Below are 13805 nucleotides of genomic sequence, written 5' to 3'. Positions count from 1 at the left end.
GGACACACTTGCAAAAAATCGTTTACTGAATTACAAACCAGTTATTTATGTATTATCATCTTATGTGTTTGCATAATTATTATGCTTATAATTTAATAATATTAACGTAAAAAGTTTTTAATTATAATTAGAGAAATAAAACTTAATGCCAAATACTGGAGTTATTAATATTCTAAACTTGAGGTATTTTTAGGTTATGTATTCTGATTTCATGTGTATGTATTTTAATCTTTATATCTTAATTTGATAATTATTTTTTAAACGTAATTCATATTTAAAATACATAGAAAATGTAATTACCAGTTTCAGCATGTATCTGTTACTTCATGGATTTAAGGATAGGATTTACTTCATCAAAGTAAGGCTGTATAGAAAATTACTGTTTTTAAATTGAGGACTTTTGCATTGTTCTCCTCTATTCTGTTTTGCACAAGTTTTAATATATTTATAACAATTTATCAGTAAGATTTTGTAAATTAAATGTATAGTTAAATGTAAGTATGCAAATTTTTATTTTATTCAGAAGTAATTGTGTGTGTATTTTTTTTACATGTTATTAGAACTTCTAAAAGTTGTGTGTACTTAATATTTTTGCATTACAGTATTATTGTTTAATACATTTGTACTCATATTTTTAAAGCACAATTGAATTTTTACTAAAGAAATTTTTTTAACACTGTTGTAAATATGTAATTAGTTCAGTTATTTTCAATTATGAACACATTAATTAAAAAAAAAAACATAACACCTTAGCATGCTAAAGTAGTGACAGTGTCAGCTATGTTTATTTTTGTATGGTTTCAGTAGTATTTATAAAACATTGTAAAAGTGTTAACAGAATTAAAACAAAAACAGGATATTAGCATCATTGTAAAAAGTTGATTACAATTTTAATGTTCATCTTGTTTTATGTTTTATTACAAAATTAAAAGAATTTGAATATCTTTTTTTAAGATTAATTTTCATCTTTCATGCATTTATTACAAAGTGTTTTTAATATTTTATATCTTGAACCAAATCTTTTTTTATTTTATGAGGGTTCCCTTCAATTCTCTTCAAAGGATCGATTGTCACATAAAACATTGGGATACCATGAAGGAAGGGTCTCTTTTCAATTAATTTTTTTCTTAATTTATGTTAAATGTCCTTAGTTGGGTTACTGCTGCAGATCATTGATATCGTCAGTGTGTTTGAGTGTTTCACATATAGGGAAGCTTTACATGCCATGAAACTTTATTATTTTCAGGAACTAGTTTACAGCAGTTTGTATTTTATCATTTATGCTCTCAATAGCCTTGAAATATTGTAGGAAATTTCTTCCTGAAATATTCTGTACTTAACAGAGTCATCTGTTTGTAAAAGATGTAGCTTACTGGTTTGCTTTAGGATTTTCTTAACTTGGTTTCAAATGTTTTTTTTTAAATGGGATGCTCAGATTCTTAAAATGCATATTAATAATATTGGACTATCACTCCTTTGAAAAATCAGGGTATTTTTAAGGCTTTCAATGGCTTTTAATGCTTTCAACTCAAAATTCTTGCAGAAGTAGACTAATTACCTGACCAAAATATACTTCATAGCAGTTTAAATACATCAGTAGGTATGCAGATATTTTCATGATCTAGAATTTGTATTGTATCTGTCTGCCTTTTACAGGTTTTTAATATGGTAACTGTCTTTACATTAGAAATAAATTTTTAAAATGTCTTTTTGAGCAAGTAATATTATATAAATTCATTTTGATTGCAAACACAGTTATATTTTTTTATTATTACTCCTCATTTTTAAAAATGTTCTTTATTTTTTTTTTGTATCTGATTCTAAGAATGGTTGTATATCCACTTATTGGTCATATAAGTACACCTAAGTATCGTTCACACTAAGAAGACAGTAGGTCTACTTTCTATTGTGCTGTACTGTATAGCCTAATAGATATAGATAACCCCATTTGTAGAAGGGTTTATTTTTATCTTTTGTTTGAACTTATTAGACTTTAATTTACCACTAAAGAATTTTCCTTGAACTCTCTCTCTCTCTCTCTCTCTCTCTCTCTCTCTCTCTCTCTCTCTCTCTCTCTCTCTCTCTCTCTCTCTCTCTCTCTCTCTTCTTTCTTTCTTTCTGGCTATCTCTTAATTTACCCAAAAATAATAATGATAATTGACAGTTAAACAAACACTAGAAATTATTTGTTTTACTAATAATTGAAAAATTAAATTATCTTCATTACTTTATTTTTTAATAAAAAATTAAGTTAACTTTTTAATGCTTCTTGTATAAAAAATATTTATAAAACCAGATTATGCATATAGTTCAGAACTTGCTCCATCACATTAATAAATATTAAAATGTGTTTATTAAATGTAATTCCTATTTGTAATTTTAATGGAAACATTTAATAAAATAATTATTTTATTAGAATAATTATAGATTCTTATAAAAAAAATGTCTAAAAAGTAGTTTGCTTAATAATCATTAAACATTAAGATTAATCATTTTTAAAATAAAAATTATGGTTATATAAAAATATTTTATAATGCCTGAAACTTGGTCTTAGTCTGCTCTAGTAATTGTAATGATGAAATATTAATTACATATAAACGTGATGCAATTAATATCTGATTAAGAATAGGAGTAGTGGCTGAGACTTCACAATGCGTCCTATGCAGTGAAGAAGAAATGATAGTGGATCATATATTTTTATGTCCAGCAACTTTACATATGGTAACTGGCAAGAGCCGTGTTAATATGGCGTCTGTATATTGGGCTGTAGGAATAAAGTGGCAGAAATGCCTACTTTGGTGTAGAAAAAAAAAATAAATGTAATGTTTTCCTGAGTTGTATGATTGATCTTATAATTGATGTATTTCAGGAATTATTTATAACCCAGATCTGTTGAATTTTGTTGATGTGAATAAAATGAAAGGAACAATTATGATTTTGATGGGTTATTTGGTTGTAAAAAGAAAAAAAGAGATGGTGGTGAATATCAGAAGATAGTTCTGTTGCTCAAATTTTCATTATCCTAGTATGATTCGTCGAGTCAGTAGCCAATTCAACCTCTTTATTATTCTCAAAATCTGATCTTAATTAAATATTTTTCCAGGATTTCCTACAGAAACTCAAAAAGATAAATAAATTGCAATATTTCAGAGAAGGCTTGTTAACTTTATTTAGAGTTTATACAGTTTTCAAAACAGCTTCCTAACTTTCTCTTTTGTAATTTTAGTTACAAATTTCAGTATTTTGTTTTATTTCAGTTCTTATATAATTTTTATCCACGCAAGATCTGAAATTCATTGTTTCACTTGCATCTACTTAGCAGAGGTTTATCAATTTTTTATTAAATAAACTTAATGCCTATTGTATGATGAATACTTTATCAGAGAAATTATTAACTGATTTTCATTCTTTCCAGGAAAATTATTAAATACTGTCAAAAATTTGATTGTGTATTTACTTAAGTGGGTAATTTTCTTCTTCCAGAATTGTTATTATAAGATGAATTTTCAGGCAATACAAATATTCACTATTTGTTTCTAAATAAATTGTCTATTGGGTTTCCACTAGAAAGTGTATTGTGATGCATTACTTATGTATAGGAATTTATTTTTTTCTTAAGAGTTTATCACAGATACCAGGAGATTAGTTTTGTAGCTTTTTAATGAGAGTTCCCTGACAAATTAAGGATTTTAATTTTTATTGACATCTTGTATTGTACATTCTAATTTGTTATAACTGTTATTTACTTGCTCTTATAATTATGAGTATAAGTCAGAAATTACTTTTTATATATAATCTTTTTCAGAGCTTTTGCTTATTTCATTTTAATAGATTTTTATATAATTGCTAACAGAGTATTTAATTTTTGCTATGAAAATACCCTCTGATTATTAACCTGTGCTTGTTATTCAGAGCATGGTGAACATATGGACTATTAGTTAGTATATTATGCTTCTGAGGGAGAAAAAACTGGCCACATCCTATTAATCCTGACCAAGGACACCTTTCTAGTTCGCTTAGGCTTGTTAGCAGCTTATAGTAGCACTAAATAGGTTAAACCTGCCGTTGGGCTAATTGCATGTACCCACATACTGGAAATAAAAATATTTAAATAGTTAAATATAAGTATTTTAACCAGAAATCATGATTTATTATTTAAGTAAATATTCTGAATAGCTGCTGCAGAGATTTTAGTCATTCCTTTGTTTGTAATTTTATATTTTTTAATTCATCAGATGTTTTAAATTAAGGTTTTAAACTTTTGCCGGCAGTTTTTTTGTAAGAAAAATAACTTGAAATTATAAATATATTTTCAGTAAATAATAATTATTATTATTACATAATTTATTTTATGTCATGGAAATTGTTCCTGCATTATTATTTTTATTAAGAATTTTTTTCTGTTATGATTATTAGCCGCTAATAAAAAATAACAACAGCATGAAGGAAACTTTATTTGTCTTTTGCCATTGGTATGTTAACCTTAGTTCAAAGCTTTTAATTTCCAGGATGGTACACCTCCTGGGATATTTTCCAGATGTCAAATCAGCAGATTCTAAGGGGATGCATAGTATATTTATCCATGTCGCCTTAGTACAGTCAATTGTTTTATTTTGTACAAAATAAATTATAATAAATAAATAAATAAATAAAATTAAAATCCATATACTTATAGTATAACCTACTATAAAGCTAATAAAGTTGTCATCATTATTGTTATTATTATCAATATCATCATGTTCATAAATTAAATAAATCTTATTATTTGTTAATATAATAATTTATTAATTAATATAGTTGATTATGTTGCCACATACATTTTAATATTTTTTTTAAATTTTTATTATTATTATTAAATGCACATTTGTAGATTTTAACCCTTAATCAGTTGTATTACCAATTAACATGGTAACATGTTATGTTTGCAGATTTTGGTAATATCATAGGAACATTATGAGACAAATTATTTTAAGTAAAATATGTCATTTATTTCATTTTCTGAGATTGACTTCGATACCTTAGTATAGCTAAAAACATAACTATTTTAATGCAATGTTGCAGTCTTGAACCGAGTCCTTATCAGTTAGGATCATTTTTTTGAAAATGTTAATATTCTAAACATATCAAGATGTAATTAATACATACATAACTTCATTGATGTTGAACTAAAATGCGATTGATCCGATTCTAACATCAGTTCCTCTTGCACTATGATTGGATTATGAGTCATCTCCCTTCCTACTCATACCCTACTATCTGATTAATTTCTATAATTAGATAAAATTTTGATTAATTCCTCATGTAAACTAATCATATGAGCTTAAATAATTTTGGATTGTGTTACCAATATTCTTGTTCCAAAATATCATAGAGAATTTCACATTTCTAGAGAGAATTTGATAACCTCTATTTTTGTTTTTTTTTTTTTAACAAAAATTAGTCCACCATTGTATAATATGATGGCTTGATAAACTTTTTTATCTGGAGTAGACAAAACATAGATAATATCTAGTTTAATTATGTTTTTTCATTATAGTTGTTCAATAAAAGGAAAGATGCACAGTGCAAAGTTGTAAATTCACTAAAGAATTATATAGCTCTGATCACTGTGATTATTGGTCAGTAACAAGTATGGCATGCAGCCATCTATCAAAGTATGATTGCATATGTGGTATTATTTAACATAAGCGAGATCACATGTATTAAGTAATCTATAAGAACCAGTTTGCTTTTTGCATTTTAATCCTTCTTCACAAATTCTCTTTTATTTTTTAGGAAACTATCATTGTGATATCCAAAATATTGCGGAAAAGATTTCTTTATAGTAATGTTTTTTTCGAGTTTTGAGTTAAAAATTGATCCACAGACTACAAACGTTTAAAATGTTTCAGTTCTGTTATAATTCTGCTAATCTTAAAAAAAAATTCAATAGACATACAGTCTGTTAGATTGTGATAAACTTAATCTAGAGATATCTATAACTATAACTATGAGCAAAACATTCTATACAAACTATTCTTGTTTTATAAATAGTTCCAGAGCATCTACAAGAAGTATTTTTGGAATAATGATGAGTTTTCATATATAACATAATGATTGGAAAAATAAAATATTTTAAACAGTATACATATTAATTGTTGTTGACTAATTAAATTAAGGATAAAACATAGCTTGGTAAGAAATAAGCTGTGAATTTTATTATAAAGTTAAAACTGTTCCAGTTTATATTGCTAAATCTATTCACTTGATGAATATTAGACCATATTGACATTAGATGTATAGCAACTGATTAAGGGTTATACCATTATAAAAATAATTAGCGATTTCTGTGGTCAAGTTCTGAATTTATTATATTGTATTAAAAGTACTTTTAACTGAAATTTAGTATTATGATTGTTTATTTTAATTTATTAATTTTTATTGTTTAATATTTAAAACTGCACTGAGAGTTTTGTGGATTATTATTATTATTACTACTACTATTATTATAGAAGTATTTATGAATTCTGCAGCACTCATTACTGATACTTTTTGTATTTTTATACTTTCCTGAAAAAATATATATTATAATACATACATATTGTACAGTAATAATAAAATTGATCATTTTAATTGATTGTTGTAATTTACTTCTCTTTAAAATGAAATGTATTATTTTATTATTATTGTTGTTGTCATCTTTATTATAACAAATTTAATTATTACTATTTGTGTTGGATGTTGTATTTTTAAGTAATTTTTTGTAATATATTTTTATTTATTTATTATTTTTATTAATTGTAAACAAGTAATAAAAATCAATATGTATCATATATTTCAAATGTAAAATAAGATTTCAATGTTTAAAATTCAATTCAGTTCTTCTGATTCTTTTACTACAGTGTCCATTCATCTCTTTAAATTATTCCATTTATAATGAAATTAAAATAATAAATAATGGCCTAATAAAATGTAATAAAAACTTATCTTAAAAAATAAAATAAATCATATTTACTAAAACAATTACAGTAATAGTTGTAAAAGCTGTCCTTAACAGAATTTATTTTTCTGCACTAGATCTCAGATTTGACGTGAGGGGGTTTATAAGTAATAAGTGTAATTTTAGAAAACTGTTTTTTAATGTAGTTAGTATTGTTTGAGTTCAATGAATATGTAAACAGTTACTATTTGCAGACACCATTTCTGTTTTAGTCTTAATAAATTATTTACTATTATGTTAGATTAAAAAATCTACTTGTTTCAATGTTTGATCATTATTTTTCATAAATTGTTATGTAAATAATAATATTAATTTCTTTTTGTTCACTGATAACACATTCTAATTAATAGTTATTTAAGAATATGGATCTAATTGTCAGGTAAAAGAAGTATTGACTACATGTGGTGCACAGCATAAATCTCCATATTTTCAGTGTGATGTAACGTATGTGCTACATGATACATGATAATTCTTTGTTTTGTCTTACTCATCATTAAAAGTCATATTATTAAATTTTTAATTGAATAGATTTATTATGATTGACTTTCAGAGTCATGTTTGCCAGTGGGAAGTTCTTTTTAGAACTATATTCCAATCTTTATCAGCCATTAAATATTTCCAAATGATATTTGTTTTGATGTTACTAGTTTTATGGGATGTTTGGAAAACTTTGTAAAATGCAATCGATAAGTAAGTTTTGAAATTTATGTATTAAATTTCTTTTCTATGCTATATGTTATAAACTTCAAAATATTATATAATGGACAAAATTAACAAATCAGATACAACTTTTTGATACTTTATAATGTCATAAACTTAGTACAGTAGAGAAGTAACAGTGCCTGATACAGAAGTACATTCTAAAAGAATGTTTCTTACAAAGTAACAAATTCTGTTTAATGTAAATTTTCTATTCTTGCAAAAGTTTCTGTTAAGGGCAGATATTACTGTGAATTATATCTTTATAAAAAGTAATTATGATAAATATTCTTTATTATAATTTTTTTTTACACTCAGATTATTTTTGGAAATAAATCAACATTTAATTATTTGGTTAATGATGTTTAAAGTAATTGTAGTTAAATTTAGTGTTTAAATAATTTAATGATAAACAAAGTCACATGTAAACACAGTTTTTATTCAATAATACTTTTGTCATAAAAAAAACTTAACAGGATTTTCATTATATATATATATATATATAAAATTAATGATAACTTTTATTGGTGTGTGGATGTTTGATACTTGAAAAAAAAATTGAATTAATGTTACCATAATTATGATTTAGTATAATTTATATTTTTTAAAAATTATTAAATTTTTATTAAATTAAATAAAGTGATGTGTAAATAAAGTTTTAATTTAAAAAAAAGAAAATGTTTATACATGTATTCATATTTTCTTGTTAAGTATTTATATTAATTACCACTTTTTCTTTACAGTATTAGATTTGGGAGTTTTTATTTTTAATTTTCGTTCCACTTTTTGTATTGCACACATCATAACATACATATTTGCAGATGTATTTTTCTTAGAATGCACTTATGTCCAATTAACTAATACTGGTTTATTATTACTAGTAAATACATAAAATACATTTTTACTACAGAAACAGGTACATTTGTTGCTGCTTTAAACAATATATCACAGTTCATCTTTTTTTTTGACTGACATAGTGAAACATATATATTATAAGAGGTACTAATCTCTATAAGAGTTCCTTTCTCTATGAGAATAAAATTGAACAGAGAGTAGATTTGACTTTTAGGGTTAAAGGTAATCTGCATTTTGCGGGTTTGACCTATTGATTTGAAGTAGTGTGTGAGACTCAGTAAAGAAGCCAGTCGGAACAGAAACCACTTTGTTCCTCATATTACTTTGTAATCTTGTTATTTTTGATAATAGCTATCTCATTTATGAGATTAACTTTATCTCATCTCACCTAACGTACAAAAACCTTAGATTGTATAAAACAATATTTATTATTAATTTTAACTTAGTTTTTCCTGAGTAATCATCTGTACCATACAAATATGGATTCAGTAATCAACACAGTATAATTTTTGTTACTTTTTAATAGCTAACAATTTTTTAAATTGTGCGTAAGATTTGAACATGGTTATTTCGAAGATTAACACTCTAATATTCTGATTATTAAAAATTAATAAACATTTTTGATTTTCCTCCTTTTAACTCTATACCAATTCTATGTAAGTTGCTACGTAACAAAAGTAAATAATATGAATTTCCTTCAAATTTACGCTGATATTGCAATTTGTTGTTCATCATTATTATCCTATTTTGGATTTATTTATTTAAAACTTTAGGAATATATCAGTCTCTAGATATGTCAAACTTAATGGGTACAGTCAATAGTATTTTGTAGAATTATTTTATTATTATGAAACTGAAGCTTGAGTTATTTTCTTGTTTTTACTTTTAAATAAAATACTGATTCTTTTAACCTGTTTAATTGTTGAAGGTGTCGGCTCATTCCAAGCACTTTTTAACATTCATTAGATTAAGATGAATTTTTTCTATACATTTTCTTCATTTTCCATATCTCGATCACTCAAGTGATTTTTTTCTTTACAGTCTTTAATCATTTTTTGATAATTCATTCTAAAAAGTATTTTAAACTCATCGCAATACATGTCGTTGCCAGTTTTATTAACAGTTGCCAAAAACATATGATTCAGTAATATAAAAAAAATTGACAAATATGAAAATTTCTTGTGCTATATTGTGTAAATGAATTGATATTTTCCAATTTGATTTAGTAGTGTTTCTGATACATTTATTCAATGATTGAAGTGATGGAATTTGCTGTATTATAATTATTTAATCATTGCCATATACAAAGATTTCTTTTTTCATAATTGACATATGTACTGAACTAATTTTAATTGTTAGTTTCATGTAAAATATTAGTAGTTGTATTTTAATCTGTAAATAATGATTGAAAATAAGTGATGGTTCAAAATTTTTAGGTGCAGGTGATATTTACTGATCAGTAATGATTTAGACACATTTTTTTTAAAAAAGATATACCTGTCATGATACGAGGGTTATTTTTTTTCAAGGTCTGATCGATCACAAAATAAAAACCCGCACAAAAATCGGATGAACCTTTGCGCTTATGTATTGCACAGCGTCTCTAGTATGGCCTTCAATCACGCCACTTCACTTTGTTTAGTTCTGAACACGCAGCTAGCCCGTAAACATGTCTACAACAATAGCATCTTCCGCCAAGTGTGAAGTGCCTGTGGTAATTTGATTTCTTCAGGCTGAGGGGTGTAATGCGGCTGAAATTCATCGACGAATAAGTAATGTGTACGGTGAAACTTCAATGAGTGACAGCAAAGTACAAGAATGGTGCAGGAACTTTAAAGCAGGACGTATAGATGTTCAAGATGCAGACGGTCAGGGAAGGAAGGGAGTGTCAACCAATAATCTCGTTGAGCGAGTGGATGAGGCAATTTGAGAAAATCATCGGTTCACAATTTCTGTATTGAGTGATTCATTTCCTGAAATTTCAAGGTCAGCTTTCTACACCATTGTGAGTGAGAGACTTCAGTACTGCAAACTGTATGCGAGATGGGTTGCCAAGATGCTGTCCAACCATCACAAAACAATGAGAAGGGACGCCTCCCTATCGTTTCTCCAGCGATACCACAATGAAGGAGAAGATTTTCTGAACAAAATTGCCACAGGGGACGAGACATGGGTCCATTTAAAAATGAAGAAACAAAAGAACAATGTAAACAGTGGATGCATTCTCATTCTTCCAGTAAACCAAAGAAGTTCAAGCGAACCTTCTCCAATAGAAAGTGTGTGGCTACTGTGTTCTGGGACCGGAATGGAGTTCTCTTGGTGGAATTCATGGAATGTGGCACGACCATCACAGCACCCTCATACTGTGTGACTCTTCAACGTCTACGAAGGGCAATTCAGAATAAGTGGAGAGGAATGTTGTCATCATGCATTGTCTTTCTCCATGACAATGCTCGGCCGCACACTGCAGCTGTAACAAAGAAGCTCCTGCAGCATTTTCATTGGGAAGTGTTTGTTCACCCACCATACAGCTCAGACTTGGCTCCATCTGATTTCCACCTCGTTGCTCACGTAAAATGCTGGCTAGGAAGACAACATTTTTGGCACAGACATCGAGCTGCAGACCAGCGTAGAAAAATGGCTGAAAACACAGGCGGCTCCGTTCTATAACGAGGATATTGGAAAGTTGGTACCACGCTACGACAAATTTCTAAATCGGAGTGGCGACTATGTAGAGAAATAGCGTAACTATCAAAGTGCTTCTACAAATAAAAAAATTTTTATTTTCACTGTGGTTTTAATTTCGTGACCGATCGGACCTTGAAAAAAAAATAACCCTCGTATTTACCTCTAATACATTTATTAATCTATTTATTTACTTTCTCTGTCTACCTACTCTGTATCCATTCTAAGAAAAATTCATCTGTACGTTTACAATTGGATGTATGTTTGTGGTTAATGTATTTACAATAGATAGAGAATAGCTGTAAATCACCAAGAGTTCATTTTCTGTAGGATTAACTCAGAACTGTGTGGCCCAATAGCAGACAAATTCCAGTGCTGAAGTTTAACATCTTGGTCAGGCATTATAATCTCAGTGGATTGTAATTTTATATATCTCCTTGTGATACTATATCTGAATACAGCAGAATCTTTTAGGGTTAAACCTATTGAGTATTGAGGAGGGAAACAAATTCTTTTAGTAATAAAAATATTTTTCAATTAAAAACTATTTTTTTTTTTAATTATGTTACTGGTGGTATTAATTTCATATGTTAATTCCTCCATTAATTTTGGACCTACATAACAATGACTTGAATTCAAATAATAGTTTTTCATTTTTTATAGTTTTTGTATAATCTGTCAGCATATTATTCATGAATAAAAAATTAAGAAATTACATTTAAGTCCAACTTATATCTAATTGCTTTTTACTGCTGTCTAAAATTTAGTTTTTTTTTTTAAATGATATCAAAACAAACATAGTTTTGTGTCATCTGTGTAGGAATTAGCCTTTTCTTTTAGTCATTTCAGGTAGGAATTCTACAGTTTTGGATATATTAACTCTGGTGCTCATAATTAATACTCTTGGTAAATTGGGACTAGTAATTCTTTTTTGCTTCTTTTATTTTTTGCTTTATAGATATATATTATTATTCACTTTCAAAATATAATCTAACTCGGTTATTGGTTATATCTGGAAAGTTATTTCCTTCAAATTTTTTAACAGTTAAACCTACTAAGTCTTCCTTATTTCTGTCTAGTTTTTTCAAACGATTTATTTTGTTCGACTCCATTGTTTGAGGTCTGGAACTATGAATGTACAGATCTATTTTAATTCTCTCCCTTTTTTCTATGAATGACTTGGAGAAGTTTCTTATGACCATGAAAGACACCCTTCCTTAAATTGATTTTAAATTCATTGTAGAGTGCCCAGATGAAATTGTCCAAAAATGTAAACTGGGTTTCTTCTGTATATATGGTGTTGAATAAGACTAAGAAATAAAGACTTAATGGGCAGCACTCATATTCTTGATAACAGGTTCATTCAAGCAAGTGTACTTGCTGAGTTACTAATGTTTTTTTTTTTATTAGCTTATTAACTTTTAGATTTTATTTTTTCCAAAACTTTGTTATTTATTATCACAAACTTAATCTGCATGTTACAAGATCAGAATTTTTATTGAGTGCAAAACACCTCTTGTGGAAATTTTTGTGTACTTGTGAAGCTGTCTGCTAATAAGGAGTCCCTATGAAATTATAAAAATGACAATTATATTTACAGATCATTTATATATTCTTTATTTTTATTTCTTTATTAATTATATTGCAGATTATTTGAAAACATTAATTATTTTTAAAGGTAATTTTTTTAAAAAGAATATATTATATATATATATTTCACAATTTAATCAAACATTATTATGACTGTAGTGGTAACAGATTAGTGTTATGGATGTAAAATGAAAAGTGGAGACAAAGAAAGTGGAAATAATTCTGTTAATAAACTAAAGCAAGTATTAACATATAATGGTGAGTAATCAAACATTGTTAAATTAATGTATTAGTACTTAAAAATAAATAAAATATGCTCCATACATGAAATTATACTAGCTGTATCATCTCTTCATTACTTGCTTTGTTTTTCATTTCAGTTATAGATAAAGAATTGTATATAGCAGACAATGGGAAAACAGAACAGCAAACTTAAGCCAGAAGTATTGGAGGATCTTAGGCAGAATACAGAGTTTTCTGGTTAGTATTATATTATATATATATATATATATATATATATATATATATATATATATATATATATATATATATGTGTGTGTGTGTGTATTTTTTTTAAAGATTGTATTATATTATAATAGGTTCTTGGAATTTTGGTTCTTGGAGCACATGCTTTTTAAATATTTAACAAAGAAGATAGAATGAACTGTCTGTTCAAAACTTAAATAATTCTACATTTTCTTAAGATTATGTAATTTTAATATGGTAATGGTTGGTACTGTAATGATTTTTTTTTTATTTTGTGTTATAAATTCTATTTGATTGCTGATGTCATTTCTCTGTATATTGTCTTTGTTACATGGCAAAAATCCCCAAACCAAATTACATGACTTTTTTTATTTGGAAAATGTTTAATTAGTCCCTTCATAATCACATGAAACAAACATTACCTTATAGGTAAAGAAATTTTTTTTTATTTGTTGATATAATTGTTAGTGTCATCGATCAGGATTTGGTTAACTATATATTTTTTTTTTGC

The 13805-nt window shown here is 26.7% G+C and overlaps 1 protein-coding gene across 3 annotated transcripts in view; it reads left to right on the top strand.

Annotated features, from left to right (window-relative positions):
- The window catches only part of Nca (neurocalcin homolog), an 84852-nt gene that overhangs the window by 55996 nt on the left and 15051 nt on the right, over positions 1–13805 (top strand). For 2 of the 3 annotated variants that reach the window (XM_075373086.1, XM_075373085.1), the window contains exon 2: positions 13189–13288. In XM_075373086.1, coding sequence (XP_075229201.1) covers positions 13219–13288 — 70 coding nt within the window. In that variant the 5' untranslated portion in view covers positions 13189–13218. Of the gene's footprint in view, positions 1–12982; positions 13067–13188; positions 13289–13805 lie in introns of those variants that run through there. The other variant, XM_075373087.1, reaches the window with a different exon arrangement.

Source organism: Lycorma delicatula, chromosome 8 (assembly GCF_047948215.1).
Source record: "Lycorma delicatula isolate Av1 chromosome 8, ASM4794821v1, whole genome shotgun sequence".
Classification (NCBI taxonomy): domain Eukaryota; kingdom Metazoa; phylum Arthropoda; class Insecta; order Hemiptera; family Fulgoridae; genus Lycorma; species Lycorma delicatula.
Note: the sequence above shows the minus strand (reverse complement) of the source record. Positions and strands in the feature narration are given on the sequence as shown.